Source organism: Leptonotus elevatus, chromosome 1 (genome assembly GCF_054856555.1).
Source record: "Leptonotus elevatus isolate MCC_2025b chromosome 1, RoL_Lele_1.0, whole genome shotgun sequence".
NCBI lineage: Eukaryota > Metazoa > Chordata > Actinopteri > Syngnathiformes > Syngnathidae > Leptonotus > Leptonotus elevatus.
The window spans coordinates 5406123-5427957 of NC_141239.1; the positions used below are offsets into that span (position 1 = coordinate 5406123).

Here is a 21835-nt window from a genome sequence, read left to right on the forward strand (position 1 = left end):
ATGCTAGCATATAGCAAGACGGCATCCTGAGTGCAGAATATACAAAAGTAGATTGAATAGATTTCACATTGTGCTCTGTGATCAGGTACCTTTTGTGAAGGAGAAAAACTTAAATCCTAACATATAGCTCGATAGCAACCTGACTATACGTAGTATTCACTGACGTCACGGGATCGCGAGCCCGCTCCTCATGTTAGGTCAACTTCCCAGCAGACTCGGCTGTGTTTTTATTGTTTACATTGAATATTATTTTGCTATTGATGAATGTCACCCCCCCCCAGTTTCCTCTAACGTTACATGTGTAAGCAAGACGTACGTCTTCTGTACTTTCGGCTTTTATTGGTTGCTATGTACATTTATCAATTGTGAATTTGAGGTGAAGAATCTCGGCAAGTTAGCTAGTTGCCCGACCGCGCTAGCTATGCTAGCTGCGGTAGCTGCGCTAGCATGTTACAACAAAAACAAACTCTGAAGTTTTTATTTTGAATAAATTCTGTGGTAAGAATAAGTCAAGTTGGAACTGTTCGTATTGGTCAAAACATTTTAGAAATTAAAGAGCAGGGAAATAAAAATCGTAATTTTTGTTTTTTAGTTTGCAAAATTGTTTGAAAACATTTTGGCAGTAAGGATAACACTTTAAAGTCCGAACAGTATGAATTTATCTTAAAATGTAAAAATTTGATTGGAAAAAAAATTCTCATGTGGTCCACGTGTCATATTGTTCCCCTGACCAGTTAAAATGAAAATGTCCAGAGTGAAGTGATGAGTATGTATTTTATTGTAAAACATAAGAACAAAAACAAGATGAATATACAGTACACAGATTTGCCAATCTGCTCGACGACAAAAACTCAATAAATAAGGCATATAAGGTAAGTTGAAAATCAAATAAAACGCTTTGACTTCTTTCACAAAGAAGCCACCTTTCAAGGGAATTTTGTTGGATTTTGCATGGAAACTTTTTAAAGGAAAAACCTTTAAATTTAGAGCAAAATTTAAATGTTAAAAAAAAGCTTTTTTTTTTTTTTTAAGTTTGCGGAGTACTGTTCAACTTGTACAATATGTGACTATATCCCAGCGAGAACACAAAATGCATTTCAAGGAATATAGTGATGAGTCATGGTTTACCATAGCTTTTGCTTGAAACATATTGCCGCTGACAACACTGGTCATATTGCTCGAGGGGCCACTCGCGTTACGTCTCACTGTACGCGTCGTGTAGTGCGACACTATGCCTCATCTTTCAGATTCTCATGGCAGCTGCCACTGACTACTTTTGTCCATGAGCTTCGGAGACGTGTACAGAAAGGACCGCTAATAAACCGCATCAGGTACTATCCGGTCAAATCCTCTTGCTTCATAAGAGGAAGTGATTAAGAATGCCAGCAACTAAAAGTGCATTTAAATAGTACAGTGGTGACTTGAGATACCCGACTTGTGAGTTTTTCGGGATATGAGCTGCTGTTGGGTTGATTTATTATTATTATTTTTAATGCATGCATATTCGTGTCTGTATTGTACTGCCTCCGGGTGGCCAAGGCATGCACAATCTCCATTGAATGGATTTTTTTTTTTTTTGGTCAACCGATTCTTTACATTCTATTTAATGATATGCTTTTCATAAAGTATATTACACCGTGCTATTTTTCCTTACACTTTTGTTTTTCAGTTCCCTCTACATTCCCTCCAATTTTTGCTTTTCCGTTCATTTCAGTGGGGAAAGATGTTTTGAGTTACAAGCATGGTCACGGAACAAATTCAACTCGTATCCCAAGGCACCACTGCACAATGAAGTTGAATACGATTCTAGTCATAATTTTGGGAGCCTGATCTGCAATGTTAAGATCAAACTGTATTTTCCTCATATAGTGCCCAGAGGATATTTTACTCAACTGTTGCATACTAGGCATCTTTTAGGGAGATCAATTTACATATGCAGATTCATCATTATATGATTTTTTTTATGGTACATACAGTACTGCATTACAAATATGTATGTCCTCCCCATGTTTTTACATCCTTCAAACATGCTTCTTGGGTTAATTGAAGACTCTAAATCGCCCATACTGTAAGTGTGAATGGTTATTTTATTTATTACGTGCCCTGCGGTTAGCTGGCAAACGGTTCAGACGCTTACCCCACGTCTCGCCCAACGTCAGCTGGGAGAGGTCCCGGCAGATTCATAAACCCAATGAGGACAAGTGCTATAGAAAATGCATGGCTGGATAGCATTACATCCTCCCATTAGTCACTGAACGGGGACATCTCCATTGCGTATCACTTTCTGGGCTCAATTATGTTAGTCCTGAAATCCACTTTAAAATCATTCTGGAGAGCTACTTGCTAACATTGTTTTTCCAGTGAGGCACTCTCTTCTTGTCAGCGAATAGATATTTTTTTTCCTAATTCTCAAATTTTAAATAAGGTCAATTTCTTTGGAATGTTCTGCAATGGTAGCTGGGTGGACTAGCGATTAGCATGTCTGGCCATTTGTCAAGAAGGTCCCGAGTTTGAATCTCAGCACAATTGCATACTTCTGGACAATCTGGCTTCCTCACAAGTTTAAAAGACATGCCTGTTAGATGAATTCAAGAATTGTCCATAGATGGGAGTGTGAAAACGGGTTGTCTGTCTTTTGACCACATTGGCCAATGAATTTGAATCAGAATCAGAGACGCAAGTAAACTTTTCAAGATTATTATTTTTTGCACTGATTCTAACTTTGCCCTCCTTTTTTCCTCTAGCACATTAAGCTTTCTTAACCCATTCACTGCCATTGACGGCTATAGACGTCAAAAAATATTTTGAACTATTTCTATTAGTTTAACATTTTTTCCCACTTTTGTTAACAAGAGTATGAAAACTTAGAAAAAAATGTTTTGTACATTTAAAACAGAACATTTTTGATTAATCGTGAGTTAATTATTGACGCCCCTAATTTTTAATAAGTTATTTTTTTTCAACAAAAAAAGATTATTAAAAAAATGTCTAGGTTTTCATACTCTTGTTAACAAAAGTGGGAAAAAATTTAAACTAATAGAAATAGTTAAAAATGATTTTTTTTACGTTTATAGACGTCAATGGCAGTGAATAAGTTAATAATAACTACATGATGTAATTTCTAGAGAAATTGCGTGTGATTGCTGAAATGCTAAATGAAAAAATATAGAAACATGGGATCATACTGAATAAGGGCGAATATTGTTGAAAAATATGGAATTATGTCAAATTGTATTGCATGATTTAGAATGATATTAAATGACATTGAAGAATTTAGAATGCTCTTGATAGGTAGTGGTGCAAATGCGTGCATTGAATGATGTGGAATGCTATTGAATGATATTTAATTGTATGGAATTAGGGGAAATGATAATTGATGAAAATGTGCAATATGTGAGTTAAAAGTGTGACATTTTTGGTATGTGGGAATGTTGAGAATCATTCCCAAGGTGAACTGAATGATCTAACATTTTGAATGTTGAATGGGAAGGAATTGTTGAGTGTGTCATTGGAAATGAATGGGGAATTTGTGGGTCAAAAATATAGAATTATGTGGAACGCGGAAAGATTTTGCATGGGTGAAATGTATCAGATTGAATGGTAAGGCAAATTGAAAGAAGTGAACCTTTGAATTTTGAATAGGAAAAATATTTTGTTGGTAAAAATATGCAATATTTCGTGGAAAAATGTGAGAATGGGGGGAGCGCTGAAGATTGATCCCAAGGTGAATTGAATGAGCTGAACAGTTTGAATTTCGAATGGGAGTGAATTTTTTAATGTATCATTCAAAATGAATGGGATTTTTTGTGGGTGAAAAATGTTGAACTGTGGAAAAACGGTGAAAGTTAGGAATGAGAAAAATAATAGCCCACCAAGCATGAATTTTTGGAACACGTTGAAGTTAGAATGGTTTGAATCTGTTGAGAATTGTAGAAGTAGTTGAAGAACGGAAAATGGCGGAATAAACATATAATAAACATAAACATAATAACATATGAATGAATGCTTTTAGCATTCAGAGTAATAATTTATACTGACGAATCGATTTTTTTCTAACAACCCTAATATTTAGTAATATTTATGAATTAGAGGTTTAGGTTCAGCAGCATAGCAATAAATGGCAACACGTCATAAAAATCCTTAAATCCGTATTTTGCCAGCAAAACAAACAATGAAAATATCTCAAAAACATGTGGTAGGGAAAAAAAGAAGACATTTTATAAATCAGTGCAAAAAATGTTAAGTGACATATTGCACCATCTCTGATTTAAAATTCGCTGTTGACTAGCGTTAGCAATCCGGTGTCCTCTCACCCGAAACAAAGTCAGCAAAGATTGGTTCCAGCTCACCCGCTACCCTAAAGAAAACAAGCCAGGGGTGTGCAGAGGGCTGTTCACGTTTAACTGGGGCGAGGCGTTTATTAGAGCAGATGCCACTATTTGAGAAAATCTGGTAAATGGGGACATTTATACAATGCAGCAAGAAGGTCGGAGTTTTCCCGTAGATTACAATGAGGCACTAACCTTAGCCTCTTCCCAAGAAGCTTCTGTAGGGTTGAACCAATCGGGTACAGTAAACTGTAGTACTTGAATGATACATGCTGGTACTTTTTTTTTTTTTGTAGGCAATATTTCATGGTATTTCGATTCTCTTGTCTTAATTTGGTGCGTTTTGATTCATCCAGTTGTACGCTCGTGCTGGTCTCTGTCCTCCTGCAGTATTGTACACGATGGGTGAAAATCACATACAATCCACTTGACTTACTCCCCCGCCTTGCTGCTCCCTCCCGCCCCGCTTTTGAACTTGACCACCATGACGGTGATGTTGTCTGGGCAACCGCGGTAGAAGGACTGCAGGACGATACTTTTGGCGCCAAAGTGCGGCTCGTCCAGCCGTTCGCGGACAAAGCGCACCGCCTCCTCGTTGCTGAAGGCGTCCCACAGGCCGTCGGACGCCAGGATCATGAACTCCGGCTGCAGTTTGTCCAGGTCGAACGTCATGATGTCCGGGTCAGGGATGACCACGTTGAGGTTCTTTAGTGGGTAGTCGCCGAGAGAGCGGGACATGGCCAGAATTCCCTGAACTCTCCAGGAACCGTTGAAACTTATGAAGCCTCCTGTGGAAGGGTGAAACATGCTGTGTCAGAATAGGCCAGGAGGGGGCGTCCAAGTGCTGCAAATGTTTGCCACAAGACTTTTGGTTCAGAAACGGGTGAAGTTAAGAGATCATAAATCAGGTGTGCCGCTGGAAATTCCTATATACAGTAGTGACTTTGAGATGTGAGTAATTAAGAGTTTCTTAAGATGCGAGAATGATTGACATCTACCCATCTACCTTTCCTGTTAGCGAGAGTACTGAACAAAACAGACACCGTTAATGGCATCAAAAAGAAAAAGAAGAAAAAGAAAACTGAAAAAAAAACGGTCAAAGGAGAAAAGATGGCACTTGTTGGTGATGGATAGCTGGAGGCGAAACTCCATTTTATTTTAATTTTAGCAAGTTTATTTGTTTTGCTAGCCAGCTCGCTAGCCTCTGGCATTTATTTATAGATGGTAACCTTCCTAAAATATGTAAATTGTTGTAGAAAATGCTTAAAAGTGACACATTTGTAATTGGGTGCAAGCTTTAAAAAGACACTGTACATCACAATTTTTAATATAAAACAGAATAATTTTAATATTCTGTATTACTGTCATTAAAAAAAAATAGGAATATTCACTCATGGTTTATTTACTTGATAACCTAAGGAATTATTTTAAGTTAGTTTGTTTTTCTTGTTGCACTTAAAAATTGAGTTTTTTTTTGTTGTATTTTATTTAAATTAAACGTTTGTCTAAACACTCAAAAGCTGTTTTATTTATTGATGTAAAAATATTTTATTTTATTTTAACTGTAGTCTGTTTTGTTCATAAAGTCTAATAGAAAGTGGTATCTTAGGAGACCATCTAAAGGGTTAGGAATCTTTTCATTGTAGTTTGGCAAACTAGCCCCCCCCTCGAACAGCATCTTGCCTAGGGCCACCATGAAGCTAGAAACGGCCCTGACAATGACATGTTCTTCCACTAGATGTCAGAAGGAACAACTAACCAGTGTTGCCATTCATATCACAGAGTAATAGATTTGTGTTCAACTAAACAAGTACAAAAACAAAAGTAAATTGGTGAGTAAAATGAGACAAACTCATCATTGGTTTTCGAATATTTGGAATTCTTCTCACGTCCAAAATGTGCCATGTCTCGGTACGCGCTGGCGACCACCGATTGAGACGGCACATTCATCACTTGTCCTCATTCGAATAGTTTTCGTATTCTTATCTTACCCGCCCTCTTGATCCTCTTGCGCTCTTTGAGCTGATACGGTTTGTGGTCGTGTGATAGTGCGACGGCGTTGCCGTCTTTGTCGCACAGGACGCCGCGGGAGTCGCCGACGTTGGCTACCGTCAATTCTCTGTCTGAAAGTAGCGCCACCAGACACGTTGTTCCTGGACAAGACCATTTTGAAAAGGACATAAATCATCGGAAGCAAATAATGTGAATTGTTTAGCAGTGGAAATACATTTAAGCTGTATACATAAATTCTAAAGTCAAACTTGCGGATTTAAAAGATCCCAATATTGTTTCTTTTCATTGCCATTTACCTGCCTACCATACTTTTTACAGTGTTTTTTTGTTGTTGTAGTAATTACTTTCTTGAATTGAATGTTTTGCCTTCCAGCAATGCTAAGAACCCTGACTTTACTTTTTTCAGGAAGTTGTCCGACAACTGGTCAGGGTGAAGATCTGGAGCCATTTTCAAGCGGCGGCCAGATTATACTGTCCGAAACACTCAGTCATGCAGAAATACCCGTATCGCCCGCGGGGGGGACACTCCTGCTATCATGCCGAAGCCAAAAGGTAAGCAGAGCTGCATCAGGTTTTGTTGGATGCACGGATTCGTGTTGGCTAAAAAGGTGAGCTAAGTGAATGCGTGCGTGCAGATGGCAGTGGTGTATGTGTGTGATTGCGTCTACGTGCCATATACTGCACACCAGTGTTGCCACAGTTACTTTGAAAAAGTAACTTAGTTACTTTGCTGATTACTTGATTTTATAGGTAACTAAGTTATATTACAATTTGAGCGACATTAATAGAATGAAAATTAGACCCGGTTTTGCCACTTACAAAGGAAGTAAAAGTACAATTTCAAAACAATGACATCTGGGAATGAAGTTCAATGTTATTAAAAATAAAATAAAGACAACTTTTTGGGCATAATTATTTTTATTTAAAGGGGAAGTCAACCGTAAACATTTCTTGACAATAATATGTTATATGTGACCTCACTAGTTTAAACATGACTTTCTCATTAATATTACATTTGTGGAATATGAGCTATGCAGCAAAATCCAGCCAGTTTTATCCATCTCAGGGGGCGGCCATTTTGCCACTTGCTGTTGACTGAAGATGACATCACAGTTGCTCAGGACTCAGGCAACGACAGCTCACCTGCAAGTGGCTAAATGGCCGCCTTCTGAAATTACTTTAAAACAAAAAACAAACCAAAAAACGCTTTATTTTGCTGCTTAACTCATAATCCACAAACGCAATATTAACCAGAATACTAGTGGGGCTGCATAGAACATATTGTCAAGATTATTTTTATTTTTATATAATACTTTTCTGGATTGCAATTAACATAAATAGGCTACTTGTTTTTATTTATTTTTTGTAAATCTTTCTAGAATTCACATTTCCTTTTTAAGCTAGAATGCATACTGCGCTGTGATTTTTTTTAAATAGTATTATTGAAGCTAGAAAACACTTTGTCAGCAGCAACGAGTGTGCAACAAACCTTAACATTTCTCAAAATAGTGACTGCATTTCCATCTTGAAAACGTGAATGTCTCTTTCCTCCATTGCTGTTTATGTAGCATAGCATTGACACACGCGAGTAGTCAACGTGCTGAAAACGTGACACAACAACAATGATGTCATTTTCCCCGACGGGAATGTGAAGTTGAAGTCTCCCACAATGCCTCACTATGTTCAAGCTGTAAATACTAGTTTCCCTTTCTTATTTTTTCCATAATGTACAATTATTTGCTGAGTGCCTTTAGTGATGTGTTAGGAATCAAGTGTCCTCCAGTATTTTGTTATTTATTAACTATTAGTTTTGTTGAATGCCCTATACGTGTGTTAAGTCATTCACTGCCATTGACGCCTACAGACGTCAAAAATTGATTTGAACTAATTAGTTTAACATTTTTTCCCCACTTTTGTTAACAAGAGTATGAAAATCTAGATTTTTTTTTATTGCACATAGAACAGATATCAAATTTGTTATTAATCGTGAGTTAACTAGTAAAGTCATGCGATTAATTACAATTAAAAATGTATATATGTATGTAATAATTTTTAATAATCTTTTTTTCTTGAAAAAAATATTTTTAAAAAGAAACTATTAAAAATTAGGGGCGTCAGGCGATTAAAATTTGTCATCGTAATTAATCGCATGCCTTCACTAGTTAACTCACGATTAATCACAAATTTTATATCTGTTCTAAATGTACAATAAAACATAATTTCTAGGTTTTCATACTCTTGTTCACAAAAGTGGGGAAAAAACAAATAGAAATAGTTCAAATGATTTTTTTACGTCAATGGCAGAGAATGAGTTATGTTCCGTGGCCATACTTGTAACTCAAAACACTTTTCTAAATGCCCCCCCCCCCAAAAAAAATCTAGGTTTTCATACTCTTGTTAACAAAAGTGAAAAAAAAAAAGTTAATCTAATAGAAATAGTTCAAATGAATTTTTGACGTCTATAGCCGTCAATGGCAGTGAATGAGTTAAGAAACGACTTCCAAGAAAACCGCATGAACCTTGTTTCACAGTCACGTCATCATTTAAAGTTATTGAGGATCCGCTTCCTCCCTTCAAGTGCAAACAGCTTCCTGTACACTGACCCGCTTCATCGTGATTGGCCGACAGCTTGTCCAGTATCTCTCGGTCCACGTTCAGGATGCGCTGCTCCAGGATGCCGGCGTACGACGGGGCGCTTTCCTTCCTTTCTCGCTCCAACGCCTGCAGCTGCTGCCTCAAGGCTTCGGACAGGTGAGCTTTCACGTAGTCTGCTGCGGCCTTGTGGAAAGGGGCGGGGATGATGGGGATAAAAGGAGGAGTGAACACAAAGCAGATTGTTTAACTTTCCAGCCCCTTTTTTTTTTTTCCACTTCTGAAGTTTTGGATAAGATAGACCAATTTTTTAATTTAATTTTACAGTCACTTATATTGAGCACTCCTGATGAATTATTACGCAAGCTCCATCATGTTTGCCCTGCTCTTGCTTTCTCCATCATTTTGCTTGGTAAGATTATGGAAAATCTTGATAATCATAATATATCCAGAATTATGTTTTATTTTTATTTTATTTTTATAGTTTGGATGCAAATGAGTGTGTGTGTTTTTTAACAGGGGAAGCTCTGCATCACATTATGGTAGGATGTGCTGTAATAAATTTTAAAAAATGTTTTACTCTATAATTTTTTTTATTTTTATATATATATATATATATATATATATATATATATATATATATATATATATATATATATATATATATATATATATATATATATATATATATATATGTATTTTACACTAGATTCTCAAACTGTAGTCCAAATTATAGTAACTATTCGGACTTTAAATTATGTCATGTGGCTTAAACATTTTCTTTAATGGCGTATAGTACATTTGATGGTATTTCACTTTGAAATACAATACATTTAGAACTGTTAGCTAGCAAAAAAAATTTGTAGGTCCAATTTTATTTAACTTCATGTGCAATATATTTAAATGAAATCTGTAGTGGCTAATTTCAAATGAATGACACTGAGGATGAATAGACAGGCAATGTTTGACAAGCTTGATCAGGTTTTTGAAATAAGTCGTTTTTAATGACAAGTTTAACAAAAATTTAGCAAAATGGTGAGCACTTCCTCCGTAAATCCGATGCATTATTATTATTATTAATAGGCGTTCACCTGATGCAATAGTGACACCTAAAGGTCAACTTTGTGACCTACATGTAAACAGAAGAATTGGCCCTTACAAAATTCTTACTAAAGTAGATAATAATAATAATAATAATAATAATAATTTATGCTTATTATGTGCCTGACAGGCATCTTCATAAAGTCAGCAGTTTTGCTTTATTTTAGCTTTATTTGGCTTTTGTAACTTTGATGTTGATGTTAAAAGGTTAGTTATGTGTAGTGAGTGTTAATGTTTTTTTTTTTTGGGAGGGGGGGGGGGGGTAGCCTGAACCACATTACTAAGTTTCTATCCATTGTCCATCCATGTTTGATAATTACCTGCATATCTGCCATCTGAGATTACTCTAACTGCCGTCTTCAAGAGCAGCACCTTGTCAGAGAAACCCAATAAACGTGTGGTCCAATAACCCCAAGAAATCAAATATAACGTAGAATGAAAATAAAGAAGAAGTCAAAGACAGGAAGGAAAGTGCACAAGAAAAGAAAACCAAAAACGTCCCGTTGAGTAAATGTACATTTACAGTCTCCAACTTGCAGTCAAACTGCCAAGAGCGACAGGAAATGAAAGACGGATACAAGATATGGAAGGAGAGGGTGTCGAGTTCTGCGGTGGCCCTGCAGCAGGAGGACCGCATTAAAAAAATGTTCAATTACGTTTTTTTCATCCGCAGAAAATTCCTGAGGAAATTAAATCCTTAAGCTTCAAAATGATTGTGCCAACAGTTTGGAAATTTCTCACCAAATCTCACCAAACAATAGAAAACACAGTTGTGCTCAGTATAATAGCACAACGTCAACTTAAGTTGTTTTATGCCACTCCCAGTTTGTTACCTTTCAAACATAACAATGCCTGCTTCGCTTCATGCTAATAAACACTGCAAAACGCCATTGACATGCTAACGGTTAGCATCGATAGTAGCGGTTTTTAGAAGCAAGGGTTATTCTTTGTCAACTAAAAAAAAAGAAGACAATTTCAGCATCTTATTGAATCCCTTACTGTAGCAGAAGTAGTATTCTTATTTGTTTGCCTGCATGACTGCATCTTACTGCCTCCTTGTGGCCAAGGCGGGCACACAAGAAGGAGCAGCTCTGAATCGGATTGCATTGAATCGTCATGCACTCAATCAATTTGAATATGTTGTTAGTAGGGGTGTGAATTGTCTAGTACCTGGCGATTCGATTCAATACCGATTAATCCCGATATGAATCTATGAATTGATTATTGTGTTTTTTTTTACTTGTACACTGAAAGATTTGTATGAAAATGTATTTATTTATCTAAAACTTCAGGCTTATAATTGAGCCACCGTATTTAACAAACAGGTTGCAGTCTGTTTCATGTTTGAACGGCACTGAAATGAAATATCAAGGCTTAATAGAATGGAATGGACTGCTATTTATATAGCGTTGTTTAGCTAAAGCGCTTTACAAAGCCTCACATCCACCTATTCACACAGCAGTTATATTTATGTTCCATTAATACAACATTCTTCCATGATTAAAGTGTGACCCTTAACTCTAAGTAAGATGTTTTGTTGAATATTTGCATAAAATAATTTATGTTTAAACATCGATTCGGCCATATATTGAATTGATTCGAAAATTGCGCGCTGGAATATTGGGATATATTGTCAAATTGATTTTTTTTTAACACCCCTAGTTGTTAGGCTATGTTTTTAATGTATAATATTATAGAGCACTATTTTCCTTTTTATTTTATTTTTTTTGCAGGAGTAGGCTCATTTCCATTCATTTCAATGCAAAATGATTTGAGATGGTTTTGAGTTTTGTGCGTGTTCATTGAGCAAATTAAACTTGTATCTCAAGGCACTACTGTATATTGGGACTTATGTGGGGAGAATGCTCAGACTGATGACATGAAATCCACTGACCCTTGACGACACAATGAGTGGGAAGACGACCAAAAAAACACACACATGCGCTTTCTTTGTGATGGCCCCAGCAGCGAGTAAGGGGGGGGGGGGGGGGGGGTGCACACAAAGAAACACAAAGCAGTAGTAAGAATGGAAACTTCTCTGTTTTAAACGTATAGTTAATGCTACTGCTACTAATAAGATAATTAATGCCCACTTTCACATCACTGCACCTACTATCTAATATCATAACACACAGGCATTTCCTGTGTGGCCTCTCTGCATCGAGTGATGCTGCTCGTGTATTTTGGCGTCCAGAATGACGCATTCAGGTGCAACAGGGAGGCCCGCGCCGCTTACCTCCCCGCCGTGGCCGTCAAAGATGCCGAAGATGGACGGGTGGCTCTTGTTGGCGATGTCTGTGAGCACCTCGTAGCGGTCCTCCATGTGGTCCCTTCTGCCTTGTATGGAGTACACGGCTACGTTGTCGCTCTTGAACTCCCAGGTCTTGGAGAACTCCGCGTCCAGCACGCTGAGGCCTCCCAGCCGGTCGTTGTGCATCATCTCGGCCACTTTGCCCTTCACCATCTTCACGGCGTCGCGACTCGACTTGACGATGGTCTTCACCTCGTCCGTGTGGAAGAAGTAGCTCCATAGCGCCAGGCTGATGCACAGCAGGAACAACGTCTCCGGCCTGAGGAGAAAATAGCGCATGATCCGACCCAGAAGAGACAAGAGCGTCATCGTGTCTCCTATCATCACACGCCGCCCAGAGCACGGTTCACTCCATCAACGGGGGACATTGAACGCACCACCGTCGCCTCCGAGGCCTGACGGAGCTTGTGCGGCCGCGACTACCGCACGCCGGGCGGGTATGAAACAGGCGACGGGGCCACCCTCATTCGCTTCGGCTTTAAATCAGCAGCGAAACGACTACCGAACTGAGCCCGATGTCTCGCGGTCCATCTCACGAGGCGGACGCGGATGTTGCTGGTGGATAGACCCACCCCGAGGAGAGCGACGCGGGGGGCGGGGGGAGGAAGAGGAACAGCCTTCCTCCCTTTCGGCTACGGCGGACCCGCATTTTACGTTTCACTTCGAAACAGTTCGGCATTAAAACACGCGCATAAACGCATCACTTTGTACAAGGTAAAACTATTACGGAAGTAAACCACGGGTTTGATAATATGCTTTTGTTTTGAAAATCCACAGCGGTTGCGACATTCGAGTGTTTACCTTGATGCTTAACGTCACGTGATTGTAAAAGCGCAGTTGCAACACAGCAAGTTGTCGCTTTCGGGCTGACGTGATGTGTTGTGCATGTTACAATAATTAAATTTTATAATTTCATGAATGAAAATGCATATTTTTTGGACTAGGACAAAATATTACATGACTAAAGTCTAATTTGTATTATAAAAATATATTTTCAAGTTAAAAAAATTAATTATTTTCAAAATGTATATATTTTTTTAGATCAACAGTCCTGTTTTCGAGAGTAAAGTCATATATCATGAATAAAGTAAAAACAAAAATAGATACAAATATTTTCAAGAATACTTAGTTGGATGTGAGAAAAGTCATATTTTAGCGATTAAAAAAAGTGGTATGTTCAAGATTGCATTTGTAATATGTTATTAAACTGCACGTCTTCTTTTTTTTTTTTTTTACATTAAAAGTCGTATATTTTTTTAAATAATGCATTTAAAAAAAAATTGTTACTGTCCCCTGTTCTGTCATTATTCAATATCAGATACTGGAGTTGTGCTAGCGGGCCATCGTAAAAAAAAAAAGTCACTGGAGGACGAGACCAAAGCAATGAGCCACCTGTTTCGTTTCCATTCAAAGGTAATAGGTTTTGTCAATGTCCTTGCCAGTTCTGTCTTGTTGCTCTTGGCGAGATGCAAACCTCACAACTGTGAAGCAGCCAGCCATACCTAGGAATTACCACTAGGTGACAGTATTGCTTTTCAAACAGCTTCCTGTGTCTGATAGTTGTTTTCAATGGTTGAAGTTGAATTTATTGTAGCATGATGAAGTTGCGAGGCCTTTATACACTCTAGTTTGTGAGGTCGAGTGTGATTTTTTCTTTTCCAGATGTGTGGCCCTTTGTTGACTGGGGACACTATCCAGTGTTGGCTTTTATGACCACTGTGATTGATGGCGACTGGTTCATTGTTTGTCTAAATGTTCCCTAATTGACTGCTGACCAGTCCATTGTTTGTCTATATGAGAGGTCCACAACTTGAGTAACCTGCAGGCCAGTTCTAAAAAATAGGAAATTGTAATTTCCTAGGAATATTATAGACGTAATTATTTAAAAACTAGCATTAGCAGAGAATTATAGAAAATAAGTTTTGCATATTGATCTGTTTCCTAATTATTGTGAGTAATCACAATAATCAGTATCATGAACTATTAATAATAGCTTAAATCATAATCACATTATTACATGTAAGTTGAGCAAATGTGTGACTGGTAGCCCTTTGCATTAACCAGTAGCCAAGAAGTCGCTCTCATCTTTAGAAAGTTGTGACCCCTGACCTTTATATCGCCTTGGATTATTGGCAACCGTTTAAATTTTTTTTACAGTACGCTCTGTTATGGTTTCCACTAGAGGGCACATTGTTCTTAGTTTCCAATTGCAGAAACAAACAAATAGTTTTTTTTTTTTTTTAAAAAGGACACCATCCTGACTTATTACGAATATTAAAAATGCAATATTTGACACCCTGAAATTTTCTTAAATTGTGGTGTGTTATCACTGATCTTCACGTCGCCATTTTGGACATTCGTGTTGTTGTCTTTCAAGAAAAGGTCGAAGGTGAATCGCACCCTCCGTCACACACACAGCACACCACGACCTCCTTATAAAAGTGATGCGACTCGTGCGATTAAAAACAAAGCCTGTTCGAGGCGACGCGGAAGAGTTGCCTTTGCAACGGATAACCTTCTGCAGTAAAGACACGACATGACATCACCATCAATTACAACTGGGCCGTACCCTCGCCATACAGTGAGAAATGGCGCTGAGTTTTACAAATGTTGCATCCCTGCCCAGAGAGGCGCTTACTCACTCGCCTGCACACAGCAGCAATCCATCTCGCCGACGTGTTTCTAAAGAATATTTTTTATGTTACAGTGACATTCCGCTAAGCCGCCTGCCTGTGATGAATTTCTTCGCAGAGGAAATATGTAAGTTGTTTACATTCATAAGGTTGAGCTTTGACTTATGAAAGAAAAAAAAATGTGCAGTTCAACTATGTTCACATTTCTGAAAAATTGTAATACGATGAGATCTCAGTTGACAATTATCTTACATCTTCGGCATTATCTGCTACTCATTCAAAAGAATCAGAAAACAAAATGGATTGCCATAGGTCATAATTTATTGATTTAATCATAATGTCTCAAATCATGTGAATATCATGCAACATCTAATTCGGGGATCTCAAACTTATTTTTGTCGCGGACCACTTTGTAGTTGCGGCTTCCCTCAGAGGGTCGTTCAGTTGGTGGAACCAAATACACGTTTTAGCATCATTATATTTACGCAACAAATTGTTGCATGGATAGTTTTGAAATCAGAAGTTAAGAAGTAATAGTTTGTTACTGTTAAAGTTAAAGGGATACTTGACTCATTGAGCCATTTTCAGCAGTAAAAAGTGAATATTTTGTCCAGAATGAATTTAATAACTTCAATATTTTTCTTGTACAATTAATACCTCCATCCATCCATCAGCTACCGCTTATCCGGGGTCGGGTCGCGGGGACAGCAGCTTTACCAGGGAAGCCTAGACTTCCCTCTCCCCAGCCACTTCAACCAGCTCCTCCGACAGGATCCGGACATAGTCTCTCCAGCGTGTCCTGGGTCGTCCCCGGGGCCTCACGCCATTGGGACATGCCCACACCTCTCCAGGAGGCATCCGAACCAGATGCCCGAGCCACCTCAATTGGTTCATCTCCACGCGGAGGAGTAGCGGCTCGACACTGAGTCCCTCCCGGATGACTGAGCTTCTCACCCTATCTCTAAAGGGAGAGCCCGGCTACCCTGCGGTGGAAACTCATTTCGGCCGCTTGTATCCGGGATCTTGGTCTTTCGGTCACGACCCACAGCTCGTGACCATAGCTGAGGGTAGGAACGTAGACAGCACCCTTGTATAGAGCTTACCAGGGAGGCTGAGGAGTGTGATCCCTCTTGAGCCCTAATTGGAGCACACCCTTCTTAAAAAGGGGGACCACCACCCCGGTCTGCCAATCCAGAGGCACTGTCCCCGATGTCCACGCAATGTTATAGAGGCGTGTCAACCACGACAGGCCCACAACATCCAGAGCCCTTTAGGAACTCCGGGCGGATCTCATCCACCCCCGGGGCCCTGCCACCGAGGAGCTTTCCAACCACTTCAGTGACTTCAACCCCAGAGATAGGGGGGCCCACCTCAGAGTCCCCAGACCCCGCCTCCTCAAAGGAGGACGTGTCGGTGGAATTGAGGAGGTCTTCGACGTATTCTCCCCACCGATTCACGGCGTCCCGAGTCGAGGTCAGCAGCACCCCACCTCCACTATACACACTGTTAATGGCACACTGCTTTCCTCTCCTGAGACGCCGGATGGTGGACCAGAATTTATTCGAAGCCGTCCGCAAGTCTTTTTCCAAGGCCTCACCGAACTCCACCCGAGTTTTTGCCTCAGCGACCGAAGCTGCATTCCGCTTGGCCAGCCAGTACCTGTCAGCTCCGGAGTCCCACAGGCCAAAAAGGCCCGATAGGACTCCTTCTTCAGCTTGACGGCATCCCTTACAGCGGGTGTGTTCGAGGATTGCCGCCATGTCCCCAGAGCTAGCTTTAGTAGCCGTGGGTCAGACCGGCAAGGTCCCCGCCTTTGGCTGCCACCCAGCTCACTGCGCACCCGACCCCTTTGGCCCCTCCCACAGGTGGTGAGCCCAATGAGAAGGGGGACCCACGTTGCCTTTTCGGGCTGAGCCCCATGGGTATAGGCCCGGCCACCAGCCACTCGCTTTCGAGCCCCGCCTCCAGGCCTGGCTCCAGAAGGGGGCCCCGGTGACCCGCGTCCGGGCAAGGGAAACCGCAATCCAATTAATACAATTAAGACAATTAATACCTTTAAAAACTAATTTTTCCACTTGCTGGTGACTGAAGATGACATCACCTGTGCTGAGGAAGTAGGTAACGACCAATCATGGCTCACCGGTTTTCTGGGTTTGGTCAGCAAACTGAGCCATGATTGGTCGTTAGCACAGATGATGTCATCTTCAGTCGACAGCAAGTGCAAAAATTCGTTTTCAAAGGTATTAATTGTACATGAAAAATAATGAAGTTACCAAATGAATTCTGGACAAAATATAAACTTTTTGGTGCTGAAAATTGGCTCAATGAGTCAAGTATCCCTTTAATGTAACAAAAAAAATCTTGCAAAATGTCTCATTATTTATTACACACGACAATTAGAAATTTTGGAAGAGATTTTAGAAAGGATCGTTGAAGTTGACACACATGATTTACTTTTGTAACTCTTTCTTTAAAATTATATAAGGTGGGCCGGATCTGGCCCCCGGGCCTTACGTTTGACACCTGTGACCTAATTGATTTAATTTGTTCAATTCAAAAAGCAGCACGTGTATCGTATTGATTCGTCACGGCACACAAAGTGAAATATTTCATATTTCTGTTGTAAAATCCATCTTAAAACACATTTTTGTGCTTTGGCTTTCGACTCAGCATTGTTTTAGTGTTTTCATTATGTGATTAATCTGTTTTAACTGTCTTCTGTTTTTATGTGTCTGATTCGTACGGTGGTTTGCAGCTAAGGTTGTTTTAGTGCTCTTTAAATAAATTTGAGTTGAGTTAATTTTGATGATCATAGCTGACTTAAACCCCAAATTCATGTCTATAAATTAGAATATTAAATATACAAAATATAGAATATATTCCAAAAGAAACAATATTTTTTTATTATTTTTATTAAACAATTAGGTAGCAATCATCTTTAAGAAAAGTATTTCCTTATTGGTTTAATGTATTTCTACAATACGAGTTTCATTTTTTGAATTGAACTGCTGATGCACTTTTATTTCCATTTTCAGCATTTCGCTACAACGCATGCACCTGATAATATGATTACATGCACAGTATGAAAACCTACCAAAACAATAAATATTGTTTTATTATAATTACTATTACATTTTATATGGTACCCCAGCTCCTCATACTTCACAGCAGTTTTTGTTTTTATCTCAAATAATTAGGGGGGGGGGGGGGGGACAACACTCTCAACATACAAAATGGACGCAAATTGATTCATTATGTGTAATTACACTCGGTGAGTACATAACCAATCACTTGATGGTACTAACTAACAAAATTTGTCTAATGATCTTTTACTCTCTCAAGTCATATTTTGACCAAAAATTAATATTTATCCGCCTTAAATCATCTATATCCTTATCCCATTATTTGAAACTCTTAAATATAATATAATCAGTATTTGGTTCAGGTTTAGTTTTTTCTGGAAAAATGTCTTAGGCTTTTATTTTAGGAAATGCACTTTCACACCACTGCAAACTTGCAACCACAAAAATAAACATTGTAAGTAATAATAATTGGCTTTAAAACCAATCAAAAGCAGCATTATCGTATCAGTAGTAGATTTTTTTTATGAATGCAAATGTATTTTTATTTTTTTAACAAAACACATTTTTAAAAGGACGCCAACACAGAAAAGTGACGTAATGTTAAATGAGTATCCAAACGAGCCCAAATGTTACATTGGTGATGGCGCGTGTTAAAAATGCATCCTGCTTGTTTGTTTATAGGCCTATCCGTAAATATGTGTGTGTGTGTATTTTCTACTACCAGGCGTGAAAATAACTACGTTGGCAAATGTGTGCAGTGTAATCTGCTCCCAGCAGGCTGGATTGCCACTGAGAGAAAGACAGTATATTGTTCCTGCTGCGGCGCAGATAACAACTAATTAGCATACTGAATCATTTGGCTGCAAGAGCCACTCAGCCACCCATCTGCACCGTGCTGATAAACACGCACACGCGCGTGCATTTATGCAAGAGCGTACACTCCTACTCAGGCGCACACGCGCGCGCGGGCCTCCTCTCATACACGCTCGTTCTCTTTTGGTGAGTTTTGGGGGTATGTGAGGAACACTGAGGCAGGTAAGGGATTAACCCGGAGAGCCCCCTCGGTGGAGCCAAAACGCCAAAGCGCGCTGCGGCTTTTCAAACACATGCACGATTTCTGTAAGCAATTCCGCTTTTTATTTTATTTTTTTTAGGAACGTGCTGTTTCAAGCAAAGCAGTTTTTCACATCTTAATAGATATTTTTTTAAATGTGAGAGACCCCTCACATAGAAAAAAAATCGGCATATATGCTTATGGTAGGTGGTGTGCTCACCACACACATAACGATAACTCCGCTAACAATTGCGAGTCGCCTACTCCAAACCAAATGTCTGTTGTAGTACCGCGATTGTCCTGTGAGAGGCAGCGTGGTGCTACAAGGGCTTCCAGAATACCTGAAAATACAAAGAAGAAATAGTCAAGGCTAGGCTAACTCTTGAAGGATTTCCACTGATCTGAATATATGACTGGATAAGCCAATAGGCCAAGACTTTTGAAGCCGCGAGGCCGCCATATTGCTCCTCCCCAAGAAACGTTTCTCGGCGTACGATCCTATACATTTACAATATCGAAATTGGAGAACATTTTAGACAGAACAAGCACAATTTATGATGTTTTAAATTTGTTAAACATAAACAAGAATACTTCAGACATTTTACAAGTCCTGCAGGTTTTGGAGGTTTCCCTTTTCCAACACAAGCTGATTCCAATCAACAGGATCGTTATCAGGCTTATGCACAGCTTGCTGATGGAGCTGATCATATATCAGCTGTGTTGGAGAAGGGAAACATGCAAAACCTGCAGGACTTCGGCCCTCCATGCCCACCTCTGGTTTATACAGTAGTCTGCTCGCGAGATGGGAGGAGCAAGATGGCCGCCCCGTGACTTCAACGGTTTGCACGGGCGTGTATCGGCTATCCAGTCATATATTCAGGTCAGTGGGTTTCTCTGGCATTTTCCTCCATTTTCATGTTTTCGTGAATGTTTAATAGTTTCAACATTTACAGGAAAAATGGGGTGTCAGGCGATTACAATTTTTAATCGTAAACAATCGCATGACTTCAATAGTTAGTTAATAGTTAACTCATGATTAATCGCAAATTTTATATATGTTCTAAATGTACAATAACATATTTTTATTTCATGTTCTCGTTAACATAAAAGTGGGAAACAATTCTTAAGCTAATATAAATATGGCCGCATCTTTGAGTCATTGATACAGTAATTTAATAATCAATCATTAAATTTAGTTACATTTAAAACAATGTATTGTACTTAAAAAAACAATAATATTATGTAATATCGATTTGTGTTGAGGTAATTTTTCTGCCACAAGATGGCATAATTGCATTTGTAAGACGGTGACAGCTCAGTGCATTTTTCTTTTCATATTAAGAGCTAGCTCATCTTTAACATGAAGTAACTTGTGAACTTCTGCACATTTTTGAAATGGTAAAGTACAACTTGACTCCAGTCTCCACAAATATTTGCATTATTTTTTAAATGTATTACTGCTAAATTTTGACGTGGACATGTTTGCTGCGTTGCGACTGCAATTCCCCCAGTACAGGCTTTCCAAAGTTGCTTTTCCACCAACAAGCCCAGGATCTTTGAGATCTGAGTAGAGGGAGTTCTTGGTTGTAAAAGTACCGCAGGGAGTTTTTAATTGTTTTTCTACAGCATCTTAGAGTTCTTGGTAATGAATTAAAATGAGTTTGATGAACCCAGCTGATTTACGATTTACGATTATCCAGCCCTCAATATTTTCCGAGTACGTCAAGGAGGAAAAATTACTCTTAACGCACACCACAGGATAATCACTCACGGTAACCTTAAGACATCTAAGCATTCTGTCTTCACTGACTTTTTCTCGTTTCTTTCTTTGATTTAATAATTAGGATCGTTTGCTCTGACAATTTTTCGAGTAGATGGCAGAAGACAAGTCACTCTTTCAGGTATTAGAAAGGTTTTTACTACAAATTAAGTTGTCATATATATATATATATATATATATATATATATATATATATATATATATATATATATATATATATATATATATATATATATATATATATATTAGGGGTGTTGGAAAAAATAGATTCGGCAATATATCGCAATATTACAGCGCGCAATTCTCGATTCGATTCAATTATCGAATTCGATATGCGGCCGAATCGATTTTTAAACATCTTTTTTCATGGGAATATTCAACAAAACGTCTTACTTAGGATTTACACATTAAGCCTGGAAGAATGTTATATTAATGGAACATTAAGCCTTAATATTTTATTCAAACATGAAACAGATTGCAATCTGTTTGTTAAATGCAGTGGCTCAGTTATAAGCCTGAAGTTTCAGATAAATAAATAAATTTTCATGCAAATCTTACAGTGTACATGTACAAGTTTACTGATGAGTATTTTCTAAATTTCATTAATCGGTATCGAATCGAATCGTGACCTATGAATCGTGATACCAATCTAATCGGCAGGTACTCGGCAATTCACACCCCTAATATATGTGTATATATACATATAATTCATCAACTGTGGACGTAGCGGGGAATGTTAGATTCGAGCCAATCATTAACGAAGGTGCGCAATTATTGGTATGTGCATACTCCGCTTTCTAGAGTGGGAGTTGTACTGGCGCAGTACAGACACAACAGCGTATGTAGAGACAAATGCTGGGGGAGGCTGTCGAAGGCTCTTTGACAATGGCAGGATATCCTGCAGGTCACTGAGCCACGATGACCTCGACAGGAAGTTGTC

At 38.8% G+C, this 21835-nt stretch overlaps 1 protein-coding gene and 1 pseudogene across 1 annotated transcript; one reads left to right on the plus strand and one right to left on the minus strand.

The window, feature by feature from the left end:
- Positions 1-755: 755 nt before the first annotated feature.
- On the minus strand, positions 756-12933 carry ppm1la (protein phosphatase, Mg2+/Mn2+ dependent, 1La). Its single transcript, XM_086072813.1, has 4 exons — positions 12271-12933; positions 8945-9119; positions 6320-6481; positions 756-5116 (listed from the first exon to the last, which is right to left on the minus strand). Exons 1-4 carry the CDS (start codon positions 12667-12669, stop codon positions 4761-4763), a joined length of 1092 nt encoding a protein of 363 aa, XP_085928939.1. The 5' UTR covers positions 12670-12933; the 3' UTR covers positions 756-4760.
- A 3265-nt stretch (positions 12934-16198) lies between these two features.
- LOC147180490 (uncharacterized) lies at positions 16199-16974 on the plus strand (annotated as a pseudogene).
- The last annotated feature ends 4861 nt before the right edge of the window (positions 16975-21835 follow it).

Coding starts and splice junctions, on each gene's coding strand:
- ppm1la (XM_086072813.1), bottom strand. CDS start 12,669: ATGATAGGAGACACGATGACGCTCTTGTCTCTTCTGGGTCGGATCATG. Junction 9,120..12,270: donor TTGACGGCCACGGCGGGGAG/GTAAGCGGCGCG, acceptor CCTTTCCACAAG/GCCGCAGCAGACTACGTGAA. Junction 6,482..8,944: donor GGCCAATCACGATGAAGCGG/GTCAGTGTACAG, acceptor GGTCTTGTCCAG/GAACAACGTGTCTGGTGGCG.